Source organism: Kogia breviceps, chromosome 8 (assembly GCF_026419965.1).
Source record: "Kogia breviceps isolate mKogBre1 chromosome 8, mKogBre1 haplotype 1, whole genome shotgun sequence".
NCBI classification, from domain to species: domain Eukaryota; kingdom Metazoa; phylum Chordata; class Mammalia; order Artiodactyla; family Physeteridae; genus Kogia; species Kogia breviceps.
In genome coordinates this window covers 76139542-76153739 of record NC_081317.1, presented here as the reverse complement: position 1 = coordinate 76153739, position 14198 = coordinate 76139542, and the positions used below count along the sequence as shown (strand labels likewise).

Below are 14198 nucleotides of genomic sequence, written 5' to 3'. Positions count from 1 at the left end.
CTTTGAGAAGCTACCTCAACATATAATTTGCAAGGAATGATGGACGGAAAGAGTGGAGGAAGGAAGGGTGACCAACGGTCTTGCTTTGCCAGGGACTGAGTAGGTTTCCAGGGCACAAGACTCAATGCTAAAGCCAGGAGAGTCCTGGGTCAACAAAGTTAGTCACCCTATCTTAAAACCTAAAAGTGCTTTCTTGGATATCTAATTTTCCTTCCAATTTCCTTATTAATTAATCAAATATAGATATTTGCTTCCCTTTTATGGATGAGGATGCTGAAGACAAAGAATATGGGCAAGAGGACAAAGCCCACCAGTTGCCTAGTTGATTTCAGTATTCAATTTTAGTTTCCCATGATTTGAGTCATGTATCCGATAAAACCACTCATGTTTATTCCAAGAATGTATTTGTTTGGGGGAGTGGTGGGGGAAAGAGATGATATAGGATTCTGAACAATCATTTATATCTCATCAGTTGTTCTTCTACCAAGCCTTGCCCCCAGGGCTAGGAGTGGGGTAGGAGTCATAAATCACTTTGGAATTGTCTTGCCCTATAGGCCAGTGAGCTTAAACTACTTGCCAATCTGGTAATGAACAACCAAAGGTCCCCTGCCAGAGGGAGGGACCAAAATCAGGCTGGTTTGGGTGGCATAACATGGATGACTTTGAGGGGGAAGATGTAGAATTTGTGCCCTACAGCTATCCTAAATAGCATCTTTGAGCTAATAGGACAAGTTGCCATTTCCTGTAGAGCTGCACTAGCTAATGAGTTTGCCACCAGCAATATGTGGTTACTGAGCACTTGAAATGAAGCAGTGTGAAATATACATAAGGTTTCAAAGACTTAGTACCAAAAAAAGACAGAGAATATCTCAATAATAATTTTAGATTGATTATATGTTAAAGGAATACTTTTGATATATTGAGTTAAATAAAATATATTATTAAAATATATCCTACCTATGTATTTGTTTAATATAGTTACTAGAATATTTTAAATTATATGTTCCTTGTCTTATAGTTCTTTGCATAATGCTGTTCTAGATGCTTTACACTCATCTGCCAGAAAATTATTATAATAAATGTGCAAATCTATTAATGTATAACTACATAACCATATGTGACTACCCTACTGCTGGGGCTATCATATGACCTCAATTCCTACCATGTTGGCTTTGTTTGGTTTTTCAATAAGCCTATGAATTATAATCCTAATAAAACAGTTAACACTTGTCAATCACCATATGCCAGCCATGTTCTAAGTGTTTGTATGTACTGACTCATTTTGTCCTCATAGCCATCCTAACATCAAGGTGTTATTACACCTCTATTAGAAATGGGAAAATAGAGCAGTTGAACAATTTGTCAAAGTTCTTTTAGAATGGGCTAGAGCTGGCATTTGATTCCATGAAGAATGGCTCAAGAGCCCACTGGGGTATGTAGCCTCTGCACAATCACTAGAAGAAGCTGAGGACTTGGACATCCATAGACATGCTTCCTCAATGACTATGGAGACTAAGGGACCAACATGGAAATGATACTCACAAGGCCTCTGTAATGTAACTGTACCCTTGACTTTAGTCCTGCCAAATCAAAATGGCCAAAAGACTAGAAATATCTTAGATATTTTGGAATGTGGCAGTACTTGATCAGGTAGAAGATACTTTACACACTTAGGGTCTCTGATTACACTTGGACAACTAGATAAAGATTTTGGATATGGGATCTCCTTTAAGGCCTTTTTCAAGTCCTGAAAGGGCTTAAAAGCTAAGCATAATAGTTTTCTCTGGAGGCACCAATAAGTTTGGCAGGGGACAGGACACAAAGCATGCCAAAGACTGTTCCAGAAAGCTCCTGCTCAAGAGGACTTGGACCCTCCGGTAGAGGTCCTTCCCTGCAATGAAGCAAAAGGCCAATTTACCTTGTGCATAGTTAAATAAAAGGGTGGAGACTTTAATTGAGATGTTTCAACACCTGCTGAACTGGTTCAGAAAATTAGCTAAAGGATGGATTATTCATATTATTTATAGCCCTAAATGACTGTGCTAGGTTTCTGCAATGTCTTCAAGTGAGGTTTTAAAAATATATTTCAGACAGGGAGAAAAAATGAGCTGCAGTTTCATCAGTTCCCCAATGAAATTCTTTTCCATGCTCTAATAAATCCTCTTCAAAAATAAAACATGACTAGATAGTTGATCATGACTGTCTCGTTGAGGGCCATTTGTTTTTGCTGTCTTACACAGCTGAAATTTTTTGGATGAGTGATTATTCTGGGTTTGTTTGTTTGTTTGTTTTAATGAACAGAGAACAACAGATTCTGTCTATTGAGCTGATTCTGCAAGTCACAAACCTCTCTGTATGCAAAAAGAGGGGTCAGCAGCTGTTTCCCTGTCTTGTTTGAAACATTGATTCACACCTTAAAGTACAAAAAAGCACAATTTTAAAATATGCTTAACCACAGGATAGGCATGCAACCATCACTGTGACCCAGTGAGATGATCAAAGTCCTGTACTTGTGTTCAACCCTTTTGTTTGGGAGATGTAATAGTCTAACGTTAGTGTAGGTATTAAAACCACATTTTATCTCTTAAATACTCTGCATTCTCTAGACATGAAACAGAAAAAAAAATCCAATTCTCAAATTAATTTTTCCATTTGATTCCAGAAATCATTGCTTGCTTCCCAAGAGACCAATGAAACTTACTCTTTAAGGACAACCAGAAAGCTGTATCCAATGCACATGATCCCCACCAGAAAATAGGATAGTGGCATTCTGAAATTCATCCATCCAATTGTTCGTTTATTGTCGTAATAGCCATAAAAGAGGACGGAATATTGAGCCAAGCCCTAAAATCCAACAACAAAGTCACTTAACAGATGCTGTGAAGAGCAACTCAAAGAAAAAAGTTCGACTTCTAAGAGGAATAACAAAATGACATTAATTTTCAAACTTGGGAGATGGCTCTGACATGAGCCCTGTTGTTTTGCTTCATGGAGTGACTGTTTCAGCTGCCACATTGATCGACAGCCTCTTGGTTTACTTGAAATTCAGGGACTTCTAAATAGGCCAAATTTTTAACCAAATATAGGCTTGCTCAGCTGTGGAGGCATTACCGTGAAATGCCCACTGATTGAAACATCAAAACACACTTCATGGTGTCATTAAATTTACAATTTTAAGACCCTGCTTAATATTGAGGGGAGGATCTGAAATGTGCTTCCTCAAAGTGTCATGGCAGGTTTCCACTTCCAGTCACCTGAGCCACAGTTAGATTGGTTCTCCATAAACCACAGAGGCCACATCTCAGCTCACACTTAGCAAAAACAAGGAGCAGGTGAGATGACATTGGAACCAATATGCACAAACTTCCATTCATCAAGACTATGATCCCCGAACAAGCATGTTTATTCATGAAATTACATGCTGTTTCCCAAAAATTATCTGCCAGGGTTGGAATCACCATCTTCCAAAGCCACCTGAGTAACTGCTCTCTATACACAGAACATGGCATATTTTGATGTTGCTTCCCTTATAATAGTCTTCATTCTCTCCTTCTCTCATTCACTGTGTTCTTCACTCTTAGCTTGGCAGCATTGTTTCTGTATTACTATATATCCACTTCCTCAGCTTCTCTCTGACTTCATCTCTCTGACAATAACTTAAAACTACTATGCTTTGTGAAGTGAGAAGATAATTGCAGGAATAATATCAATCAATAAATTTTTTTGAGCAGGTAGCATGTGCTGAACACCTTACTTCTTCTTACAGAATCCTCACAAGAACCCTCTTGAAGTGGCTACCGTTAGAGGCAATAGTTTTCCTCTACACTTGTTACTTGCCATGTAGAGAAGAACCATAACTGTAAAACTCCCAGCCCCTCTCCACTGCCTCATACTAACCCCAGGGAGGAGAAACTCATCTGATAGTAGAGCATGGATGAGGAATGGAGATGATGTAGGGCACCACTCTTCCTCCTCCTTTGAGATCCCATGCTGTGTTCTGACCCTGTGAGGGGCATCCTGTCCTGATCTAGGACTGTTGGGTAGGAAGGTCTGACTCTGAAGCCCACTGCCCATAAAAAGATGTCATATTCTTTAATATCAGCTTTAACAATAATAAAGATGGCATGTTGACCTCCATCTGTCTAACCCTTTGTCTTTTTTCTGGTTAGTTCACAACCTGGGTCGACAAGGTAGGGGGTGTTATTTACCATCACTTCCCCACCCGAAAAAGACTCAATAGCTCTACACCTATTTTACAGATGAAGAAACTGAGCTTTAAAGAAGTTAAGTAACTTGTCCATGTTCACATAGCTAGTACATGACAGAGTCTGAACCTGAAGGGGGTCTGTCTAATTCAAATCCATATGCTTAACCACTGTGCTATACTGCTTCTCCTATGCTTTCTTTGCCTACCAGGACTTGTATCAAACTAATGCCATATCTACCCAGCAAAACAAAGAAAAAGGAAGTCCCTGGACCCCTGGGTTGGTTCAGAGTGGGTGCCAGGACCTCCTGGAAAGGATCTAGACACCCCTTTTGAAAAGATTTCAAAGGGCCTCATCTTCACATACATAAACATTACAACATGACTTCTTTTTCTAATTCATAATGACAGTATTGGGATTAAAAGCCACCTCCAAAATAACATGAAAGGAGAAAGTAGATATGTAACAAACATCTGGTGAGCTTGTTAGGTTAGCACAGTAGCTTCTGGGGCAGCTAACTCACCTGGTGTATGTGTCATTCAGCATATGTTCAATGGCTGCACTTAATAAATATTAGATCACAACCAATGGGGGTAAGAGCCCTTTTTTGGAATTCTGATTACTTCGCAAAGGTTTCTTCAGTTGGTCTATTTCTACATATGCAGTGAAGCATGTAAACAAAAGAGGAAGTACTGTTAAAGCACACAGTTTTTAAAAGCCTTATCCGATCCATCTCAGTAGCATATTGAGGGGTGGTTTTAAACACACTGAAAGGCTTAAAAGAGGTCTCCCCTTCCCCTTCCACCCTGTGGCCCACCACACGCCACACATCTTTCCCTTTCCCTTAAAACTCCAATAGCAGACATCTGGAAGTGACTAAAATAGCAATGACTCCTAGCCTAGCCAAGGTTCCATTCGGTTTCCATGTCAGCGCACATGGCTTTCCCTGTGGGAGCACTCTCCCATCCCAAAATCTGTGACAGAGAAACCACAGACACAGCCAAGTTTCAAATGAGCACAGAAAATTCCTGTCCAACTCTAGGTTCCATGCTTGCACATTGTCTACCAAGACTCTAATTTCTGTTTGAATGCTGCAGCTGGTCTAGTTCACAGAAACCAACACACGTCTATGAGAATGCTTTGATGATGCTGTCGCTAGGAATCAACTCATGTATTTCTTTATCTAACTAACTTTTATCAAGAACTTATTTGCCAAATACTATACATAGATGGAGTGGGAGACTGGATTACAGAGGCCCCTAGAAAAAGTTCTGCATGCAAATGTCCCCTTTATAAGTATGTGTCACCTGAAATTATATTAGAGTTGCATCCCTTTGGTGTTTCTCACTACAAATAAATACTCACTGTGAAAGACAACATTCTATCCCCACTATGGTAAATGAGTTTCATCATCCTTAGTAAGCCTTTTTAGTTTGTAGTAACCGTCAGACCATTATTTTGAAAAAAAATCATGAAGTCAGAACTAGTAGGAAAGGAAGCTATAACTTGTGAACTGTGCCTGCTGAGGGTATGTGAAGGGGAAGTACTACCACACTAGTAGGAGTATATTTCTACTTTTCTCTGAGCTGTTATCATCATTTATACCTTAGTGTTAAAGAAAGCTTCAAGTGTGGATGAAAGATAGGGAATGACATCATTTAAATTCTGATACGCTCGGGACATGGGAGAGAAGCAAGGAGTGAGATGGCTAACAACACCCAAAACAAACCTCGACCAACTTTATAAGAATAGCAGCCAGCCTGGCACTTATGTGGTACATGCTGAGATCCAGCCCCCGGCCACCCTCCTTCTCTCTAACTAGACTTGCCAAGTTCCGTCTAATGCTTTGCTTGCCTCCGAGTTTCTTTTCCTTTTGCTCCAACCCAGATCTAGAGTTATAAAACTGATATTATACAGTTCTAAGCTAGGAAGCATGTAGATTACAATGAAGCTGGGCTGAGCCTTCACAGATTCTCTCATTTTCAGTAGAGGGAATGAACTTCTACCTGTCTATGGGAGCCTAGGCAGTGAACTCTGGCCCTCAAAAGCTGTGAAGTAGACAGTTTTTTGTGGTGCCCATCCATGCATAAAAGGCTCAGAGTGGTTGTCTAATATCACACAGGTAGTATGTGGTAGGATTCAAATCCAAGTCTGTCTAAATCCCATGACTGAGTGCTTTTCATTATGCCACACTGCCTATTTAACCATGCTGGCTTCTGTAAAGAAAACTTCTGTTTGCCTTTTGTGCTATGATCTGCAACTGATACTAATGGTGGGAGTTCTAGATCGTATGCCCAATACCCATTACACATCTCACTCCACTTGGATGTTCCACAAGAACCTTGAACTCAGTACATTTTAAAAGTTCTCCCAGAGAAGCAAGAGGAACTACAACCCTGCAGCCTGTGGAACAAAAACCACATTCACAGATAGACAAGATAAAAAGGCAGAGGGCTATGTACCAGATGAAGGAACAAGACAAAATCCCAGAAAAACAACTAAATGAAATGGAGATAGGCAATCTTCCAGAAAAGAATTCAGAATAATGATAATGAAGATGATCCAGGACCTCGGAAAAACAATGGAGGTAAAGATCGAGAAGATGCAAGAAATGTTTAACAAAGACCTGGAAGAATTAAACAACAAACAAACAGAGATGAGCAATACAATAACTGAAATGAAAAATACACTAGAAGGAATCAATAGCAGAATAACTGAGGCAGAAGAACGGATAAGTGACCTGGAAGACAAAATGGTGGAATTCACTGCTGTGGAACAGAATAAAGGAAAAAGAATGAAAAGAAATGAAGAAAGCTTAAGAGACCTCTGGGACAACATTAAACACAAAAACATTCACATTATAGGGGTCCCAGAAGGAGAAGAGAGAGAGAAAGGACCCAAGAAAATATCTGAAAAGATTAAAGTCAAAAACTTCCCTTGGGCTTCCCTGGTGGCGCAGTGGTTGAGAATCCGCCTGCCGATGCAGGGGACATGGGTTCGTGCCCCGGTCTGGGAAGATCCCACATGCTGCGGAGCGGCTGGGCCCGTGAGCCATGGCCGCTGAGCCTTCGCGTCCGGAGCTTGTGCTCCTCAAAGGGAGAGGCCACAACAGTGAGAGGCCCGCATACCGCAAAAAAAAAAAAAAAAAAAAAAAAAAAAAACTTCCCTAACACGGGAAAGGAAATAGCCACCCAAGTCCAGGAAGCCCAGAGAGTCCCATACAGGATAAACCCAAGGAGAAACATACCAAGACACATAGCAATCAAACTGGCAAAAATTAAAGACAAAGAAAAATTATTGAAAGCACCAAGGGAAAAATGACACATAACATACAGGGGAACTCCCATAAGGTTAATAGCTGATTGCTCAGCAGAAACTCTACAAGCCAGAAGGGAGTGGCATGATATACTTAAAGTGAAGAAACGGAAGAAACTACAACCAAGATTACTCTACCCAGCAAGGATCTCATTCGGATTTTATGGAGAAATCAAAAGCTTTACAGACAGGCAAAAGCTAAGAGAATTCAGCACCACTAAACCAGCTCTACAACAAATGCTAAAGCAACTTCTCTAAGTGGGAAACACAAGAGAAGAAAAGGTCCTACAAAAACAAACCCAAAACAATTAAGAAAATGGTAATAGGAATATACATAGCAATAATTACCTTAAACGTGAATGGATTAAGTGCTCCAACCAAAAGACACAGGATTGCTGAATGCATACAAAAACAAATCCCAAATATATGCTGTCTACAAGAAACCCACTTCAGACCTAGGGACTCATACATACTGAAAGTGAGGGGATGGAAAAAGATATTCCATGCAAATGGAAATCAAAAGAAATCTGGAGTAGCAATACTCATATCAGATAAAAGAGACTTTAAAATAACGAATGTTACAAGAGACAAGGAAGGACACTACATAATGATCAAGGGATCAATCCAAGAAGATATAACAATTATAAATATATATGCACCCAACATAGGAGCACCTCAATACATAAGGCAACGGCTAACAGCTCTAAAAGAGGAAATCGACAGTAACACAATAATAGTGGGGAACTTTAACACCTTACTTACACCAATGGACAGATCATCTAAGCAGAAAATTAATAAGGAAATACAAGCTTTACATCACACAACAGACCAGATAGATTTAATTGATATTTATAGGATTCCCATCCAAAAACAGCAGATTACCTTTCATCTCAAGTGCGCATGGAACATTCTCCAGGAGAGATCACGTCTTGGGTCACAAATCAAGCCTCAGTAAATTTAAGAAAATTGAAATCATATCAAGCATCTTTTCTGACCACAATGCTATGAGACTAGATATCACTTACAGGAAAAAAAAAACTATAAAAAATACAAACACATGGAGGCTAAATGAGACGTTACTAAATAACCAAGAGATCACAGAAGAAATCAAAGAGGATATCAAAAAATACCTAGAGACAAAGGACAATGAAAACACAATGATCCAAAACCTATGGTATGCAGCAAAAGCAGTTCTAAGAGGGAAGTTTATAGCTATACAAGCCTACCTCAAGAAACAAGAAAAATCTCAAGTAAACAATCTAACCTTACACGTAAAGGAACTAGAGAAAAAAGAACAAACAAAACCCAAAGTTAGCAGAAGGAAAGAAATCATAAAGATCAGAGCAGAAATAAATGAAATAGCAACAAAGAAAACAATAGCAAAGATCAGTAAAACTAAAAGCTGGTTCTTTGAGAAGATAAAGAAAATTGATAAACCATTAGCCAGACTCATCAAGAAAAAGAGGAAGAGGACTCAAATCAATAAAATTAGAAATGAAAAAAGAGAAGTTACAACAGGCACCGCAGAAATACAAAGCATCCTAACAGATGACTATAAGTAACTCTATGCCAATAAAATGGACAACCTGGAAGAAATGGACAAATTCTTAGAAAGGTATAACCTTCCAAGACTGAACCAGGAAGAAACAGAAAATATGAACAGACCAATCACAACCACTGAAATTGAAACTGTGATTAAAAATCTTCCAATAAACAAAAGTCCAGGACCAGATGGCTTCACAGGTGAATTCTATCAAATGTTTAGAGAAGAGCTAACATCCATCCTTCTCAAACTCTTCCAAAAAATTGAAGAGGAAGGAAAACTACCAAACTCATTCTATGAGGCCACCATCACCCTGATACCAAAACCAGACAAAGATACTACAAAAAAAGAAAATTACGGACCAATATCACTGATGAATATACATGCAAAAATCCTCAGCAAAATACTAGCAAACAGAATCCAACAACACATTAAAAGGATCATACACCATGACCAAGTGGGATTTATCCCAGGGATGCAAGGATTCTTCAATATATGCAAATCAATCAATGTGATACACCATATTAACAAATTGAAGAATAAAAACCATATGTTCATCTCAAAAGATGCAGAAAAAGCTTTCGACAAAATTCAACGCCAATTTATGATAAAAAATTCTCCATAAAGTGGGCATAGAGGGAACCTACCTCAACATAATAAAGGCTATATATGACAAACCCACAGCAAACATCATTCTCAATGGTGAAAAAGTGAAAGCATTTCCTCTAAGAGCAGGAATGAGACAAGGATGTTCACTCTCACCACTCTTATTCAACATAGTTTTGGAAGTCCTGGCCATGGCAATCAGAGAAGAAAAAGAAATAAAAGGAATACAAATTGGAAAAGAAGAAGTAAAACTGTCACTGTTTGCAGATGACATAATACTATACATGGAGAATCCTAAAGATGCCACCAGAAAACTACTTGAGCTAATCAATGAATTTGATAAAGTTGCAGGATAAAAAATTAATGCACGGAAATCTCTTGCATTCCCATATACTAATGATGAAAAATCTGAAAGAGAAATTAAGGTAACATTCCCATTTACCACTGCAACAAAAAGAAAAAAATTCTTAGGAATAAACCTACCTAGGGAGACAAAAGACCTGTATGCAAAAAACTATAAGACACTGATGAAAGAAATGAAAGATGATACCAACACATGGAGAAATATAGCATGTTCTTGGATTGGAAGAATCAATATTGTGAAAATGACTATACTACCCAAAGCAATCTACAGATTCAATACAATCCCTATCAAATTACCAATGATATTTTTTACAGAACTAGAACAAAGAATCTTAAAATGTGTATGGAGATACAAAAGACCCTGAATAGCCAAAGCAATCTTGAGGGAAAAAAACGGAGCTGGAGGAATCAGACGCCCTGACTTCAGATTATACTACAAAGCTACAGTAATCAAGACAATATGGTACTGGCACAAAAACGGAAATATAGATTGATGGAACAGGATAGAAAGCCCAGAGATAAACCCAGACACCTATGGTCAACTAATCTATGACAAAGGAGGCAAGGATATGCAATGGAGAAAAGACAATCTCTTCAATAAGTGGTGCTGGGAAAACTGGACAGCTACATGTAAAAGAATGAAATCAGAACACTCCCTAAAACCATACACAAAAATAAACTCAAAATGGATTAGAGACCTAAATGTAAGACCGGACACTATAAAACTCTTACAGGAAAACATAGGAAGAACACTCTTTGACATAAATCACAAAAAGATATTTTTTGATCCACCTCCTAGAGTAATGGAAATAAAAACAAAAATAAACAAATAGGACCTAATCAAACTTAAAAGCTTTTGCACAGCAAAGGAAACCATAAACAAGATGAAAAGACAACCCTCAGAATGGGAGAAAATATTTGCAAATGAATCATCAGAAAAAAGATTAATCTCCAAAATATATAAACAGCTCATGCAGCTCAATATTAAAAAGACAAACAACCCAATCCAAAAATGGGCAGAAGACCTAAATAGACATTTCTCCAAACAAGACATACAGATGGCCAAGAGGCACATGAAAAGCTGCTCAACATCTTTAATTATTAGAGAAATGCAAATCAAAACTACAATGAGATATCACCTCATGCCAGTTAGAATGGGCATCATCAGAAAATCTACAAACAACAAATGCTGGAGAGGGTGTGGAGAAAAGAGAACCATCTTGCACTGTTGGTGGGAATGTAAATTGATACAGCCACTATGGAGAACAGTATGGAGGTTCCCTAAAGAGCTAAAAATAGAATTACCACATGACCCAGCAATCCCACTACTGGGCATATACCCAGAGACAACCATAATTCAAAAAGACACATGCACCCCTATGTTCATGGCAGCACTATTTACAATAGCCAGGTCATGGAAGCCACCCAAATGCCCATCGACAGACAAATGGATAAAGAAGATGTGGTACATATATACAATGGAATATTACTCAGCCATGAAAAGTAATGAACTTGGGTCATTTGTCGTGATGTGGATGGATCTAGAGACTGTCATACAGAGTGAAGTAAGTCAGAAAGAGAAAAACCAATATCGTATATTAACACATATACGTGGAACCTAGAAAATGGTACAGAGGAACCGGTTTGCAGAGCTGAAATTGAGACACAGATGTAGAGAACAAACGTATGGACACCAAGGGGGGAAAGTGGCAGGGTGGTGGTGGTGGTGGTGGTGGTGGTGGTGTGATGAATTGGGAGATTGGGATTGACATGTATATACTGATGTGTATAAAATGGATGACTAAGAAGAAAATAAATAAATAAACATTTTTTTTTTAAAGTTCTTCCAAAGCTGTTTGTTCCTCCTGTCTCAGGGAATGATCCACCAACCTACCCAGTTACCCCAGTCAGAAACTTGGATATTTTCATTATCTTCCCATTTTCACCTGTAAGACACATGAGGCCACTCACTACAGTAACAGATGCTAACTAGACTTACTGTGGTGGCCATTTTGCAATATATACAAATATCAAATCATTACATTGTACACCTGAAACGAATATAATGTTGAGAGTCAATTTTACCTCAGTTTTAAAAAGGGGAGCTCCCTGAAAACAAGGACTTATTTGAACTACTGAAATATTCCTAAAGGAAAGATGTATCATTCCATATGTGAATCACAAAAATATCTCTTCTAAATGTGGCCGGTACAATAAGAGATGAAGGAACTTAGAGAACTGGGACTACCTGAGAGAGGATGCTCTTGCTTGAGAATATCACTACTTAAAAGAACGATTGATGCCAATAAAATAAGGAACTGAACGGCTGTTTGTTAACCTTTAGACTGTGACAGTCCCCTCTGAGGACAGACCTCAAGAATGAGATGTGGCAAAAGTGGGCAAAAGCAATAGGCTTGGGGTGATATGTTAGAGTACGACAAACAATTTTTCATTGGAGTCAGCCACCTTTTAGTTTGAATTTCAATGCCTCCTTTCATTATCTGTGCTGTCTTTGGGAAACTAACCTCTCTGAGTCCCAATCCCCTCAACTCTAAAAAGATTACTGATTTTCGCCTTAAAGGGTTGTCATGAAGATAAAATTTAATGTATGTGCCTGCTTAACATACAATGGGTGTTAACTCTCCTCTCCTGCCCTTTCTAAGGCTTCCCCCCACATTCCATATCTATGATGACCAGGGGAAAAGGGGAGGCAAAGTTGACTCACCATTTATCTCAATATGCAATGTACAAAATGCTCTCAAGCTGGAAAGCTAAATGCATTTCCCTTTATTTACAACTCAAATCTTTACTCATATGATCTCATTGTCTGATATCAGCTCAAGCTCATTCCAAATTCCACCTCAGTTCCTCCCTCTCTCCCTTACGAGAATACCAAAGCTCTACAGTCTCTTCCTCTTTATCATTCCTACATCATTCTCATGTCTCCAAATAGCTTGCCAACAAAGACATCCTCTTCTTTTTTTTCAATGACATCTTTATTAGAGTATAATTGCTTCACAATGCTGTGTTAGTTTCTGTTGTACAACAAAGTGAATCAGCCATATGTGTACATATATCCCCATATCCCTTCCCTCTTGAGCCTCCCTCCTACCCTCCCTAATGCACCTCTCTAGGTTATTGCAAAGCACCGAGGTGCTTCCCACTAGCTAACTATTTTACATTTGGTAGTGTATATATGTCTATGCCACTCTCTCACTTCGTCCCAGCTTACCCTTCGCCCTCCCCATGTCCTCAAGTCCATTCTCTATGTCTACATCTTTATTACTACCCCTCCACTAGGTTCATCAGTAGTATTTTTTTTTTTTTAGATTCCATATATATGTGTTACCATACAGTATTTGTTTTTCTCTTTCTGACTTACTTCACTCTGTATGACAGACTCTAGGTCCATCTACCTCACTACAAATAACTCAATTTTGTTTCTTTTCATGGCTGAGTAGTATTCCATTGTATATATGTGCCACATCTTCTTTATCCATTCATCTGAAAGACATCCTCTTCTTACTGACTTAAAACTCATTCTAATTCTACCGCTTCAAATAATACTACTTCTGCCAATTTGATTCATAACATGCACATTAGACAATCTCCCTATTTCTTACTATTTTAATAAAATGTACTTTCCTCCTGTTCAGTAAGACCTATCCCTAGGTATTCAATTAAAAATAAATAAATTCAAAATATGGTGCTTTGGGCTTCCCTGGTGGCTCAGTGGTTGAGAGTCCACCTGCCGATGCAGGGGACACGGGTTTGTGTCCCATTCCGGGAGGATCCCGTATGCCGCAGGGCGGCTGGGCCCATGAGCCACGGCCGCTGAGCCTGTGCATCTGGAGCCTGTGTTCCGCAACAGGAGAGGCCACAGCAGTGAGAGGCCCGCGTACCACACACACACACACACACACACACAAAAGTGGTGCTTTGTAAATGGTGACCTTGAGAGGCCATAAGACTGGCTGACCTTGCATATATCACATGGTACTTGTCTGCTATTAATTAAAGGGAATTTGGATAAATTATGATACATGCTTATAGGTGACAGAGCACTGAGCTCCAAGGGGATACTTCCAGGGGAGGGGGTCCAGAGAGAAGTTCCAAGGTTCTAATATGAACTCAACAGAGAAGCAGCTCCCCCTGCACAACCTCGC

At 39.1% G+C, this 14198-nt stretch overlaps 1 protein-coding gene across 11 annotated transcripts in view; it reads right to left on the bottom strand.

Moving 5' to 3' along the window:
• TMC1 (transmembrane channel like 1) overlaps positions 1 to 14198 on the bottom strand; it is a 360191-nt gene that overhangs the window by 43431 nt on the left and 302562 nt on the right. For all 11 annotated transcript variants that reach the window (XM_067039582.1, XM_067039580.1, XM_067039581.1 and 8 more), the window contains one exon: positions 2702 to 2844. In XM_067039582.1, the coding sequence (XP_066895683.1) occupies positions 2702 to 2844 (143 nt within the window). The remainder of the gene's footprint in view (positions 1 to 2701; positions 2845 to 14198) is intronic.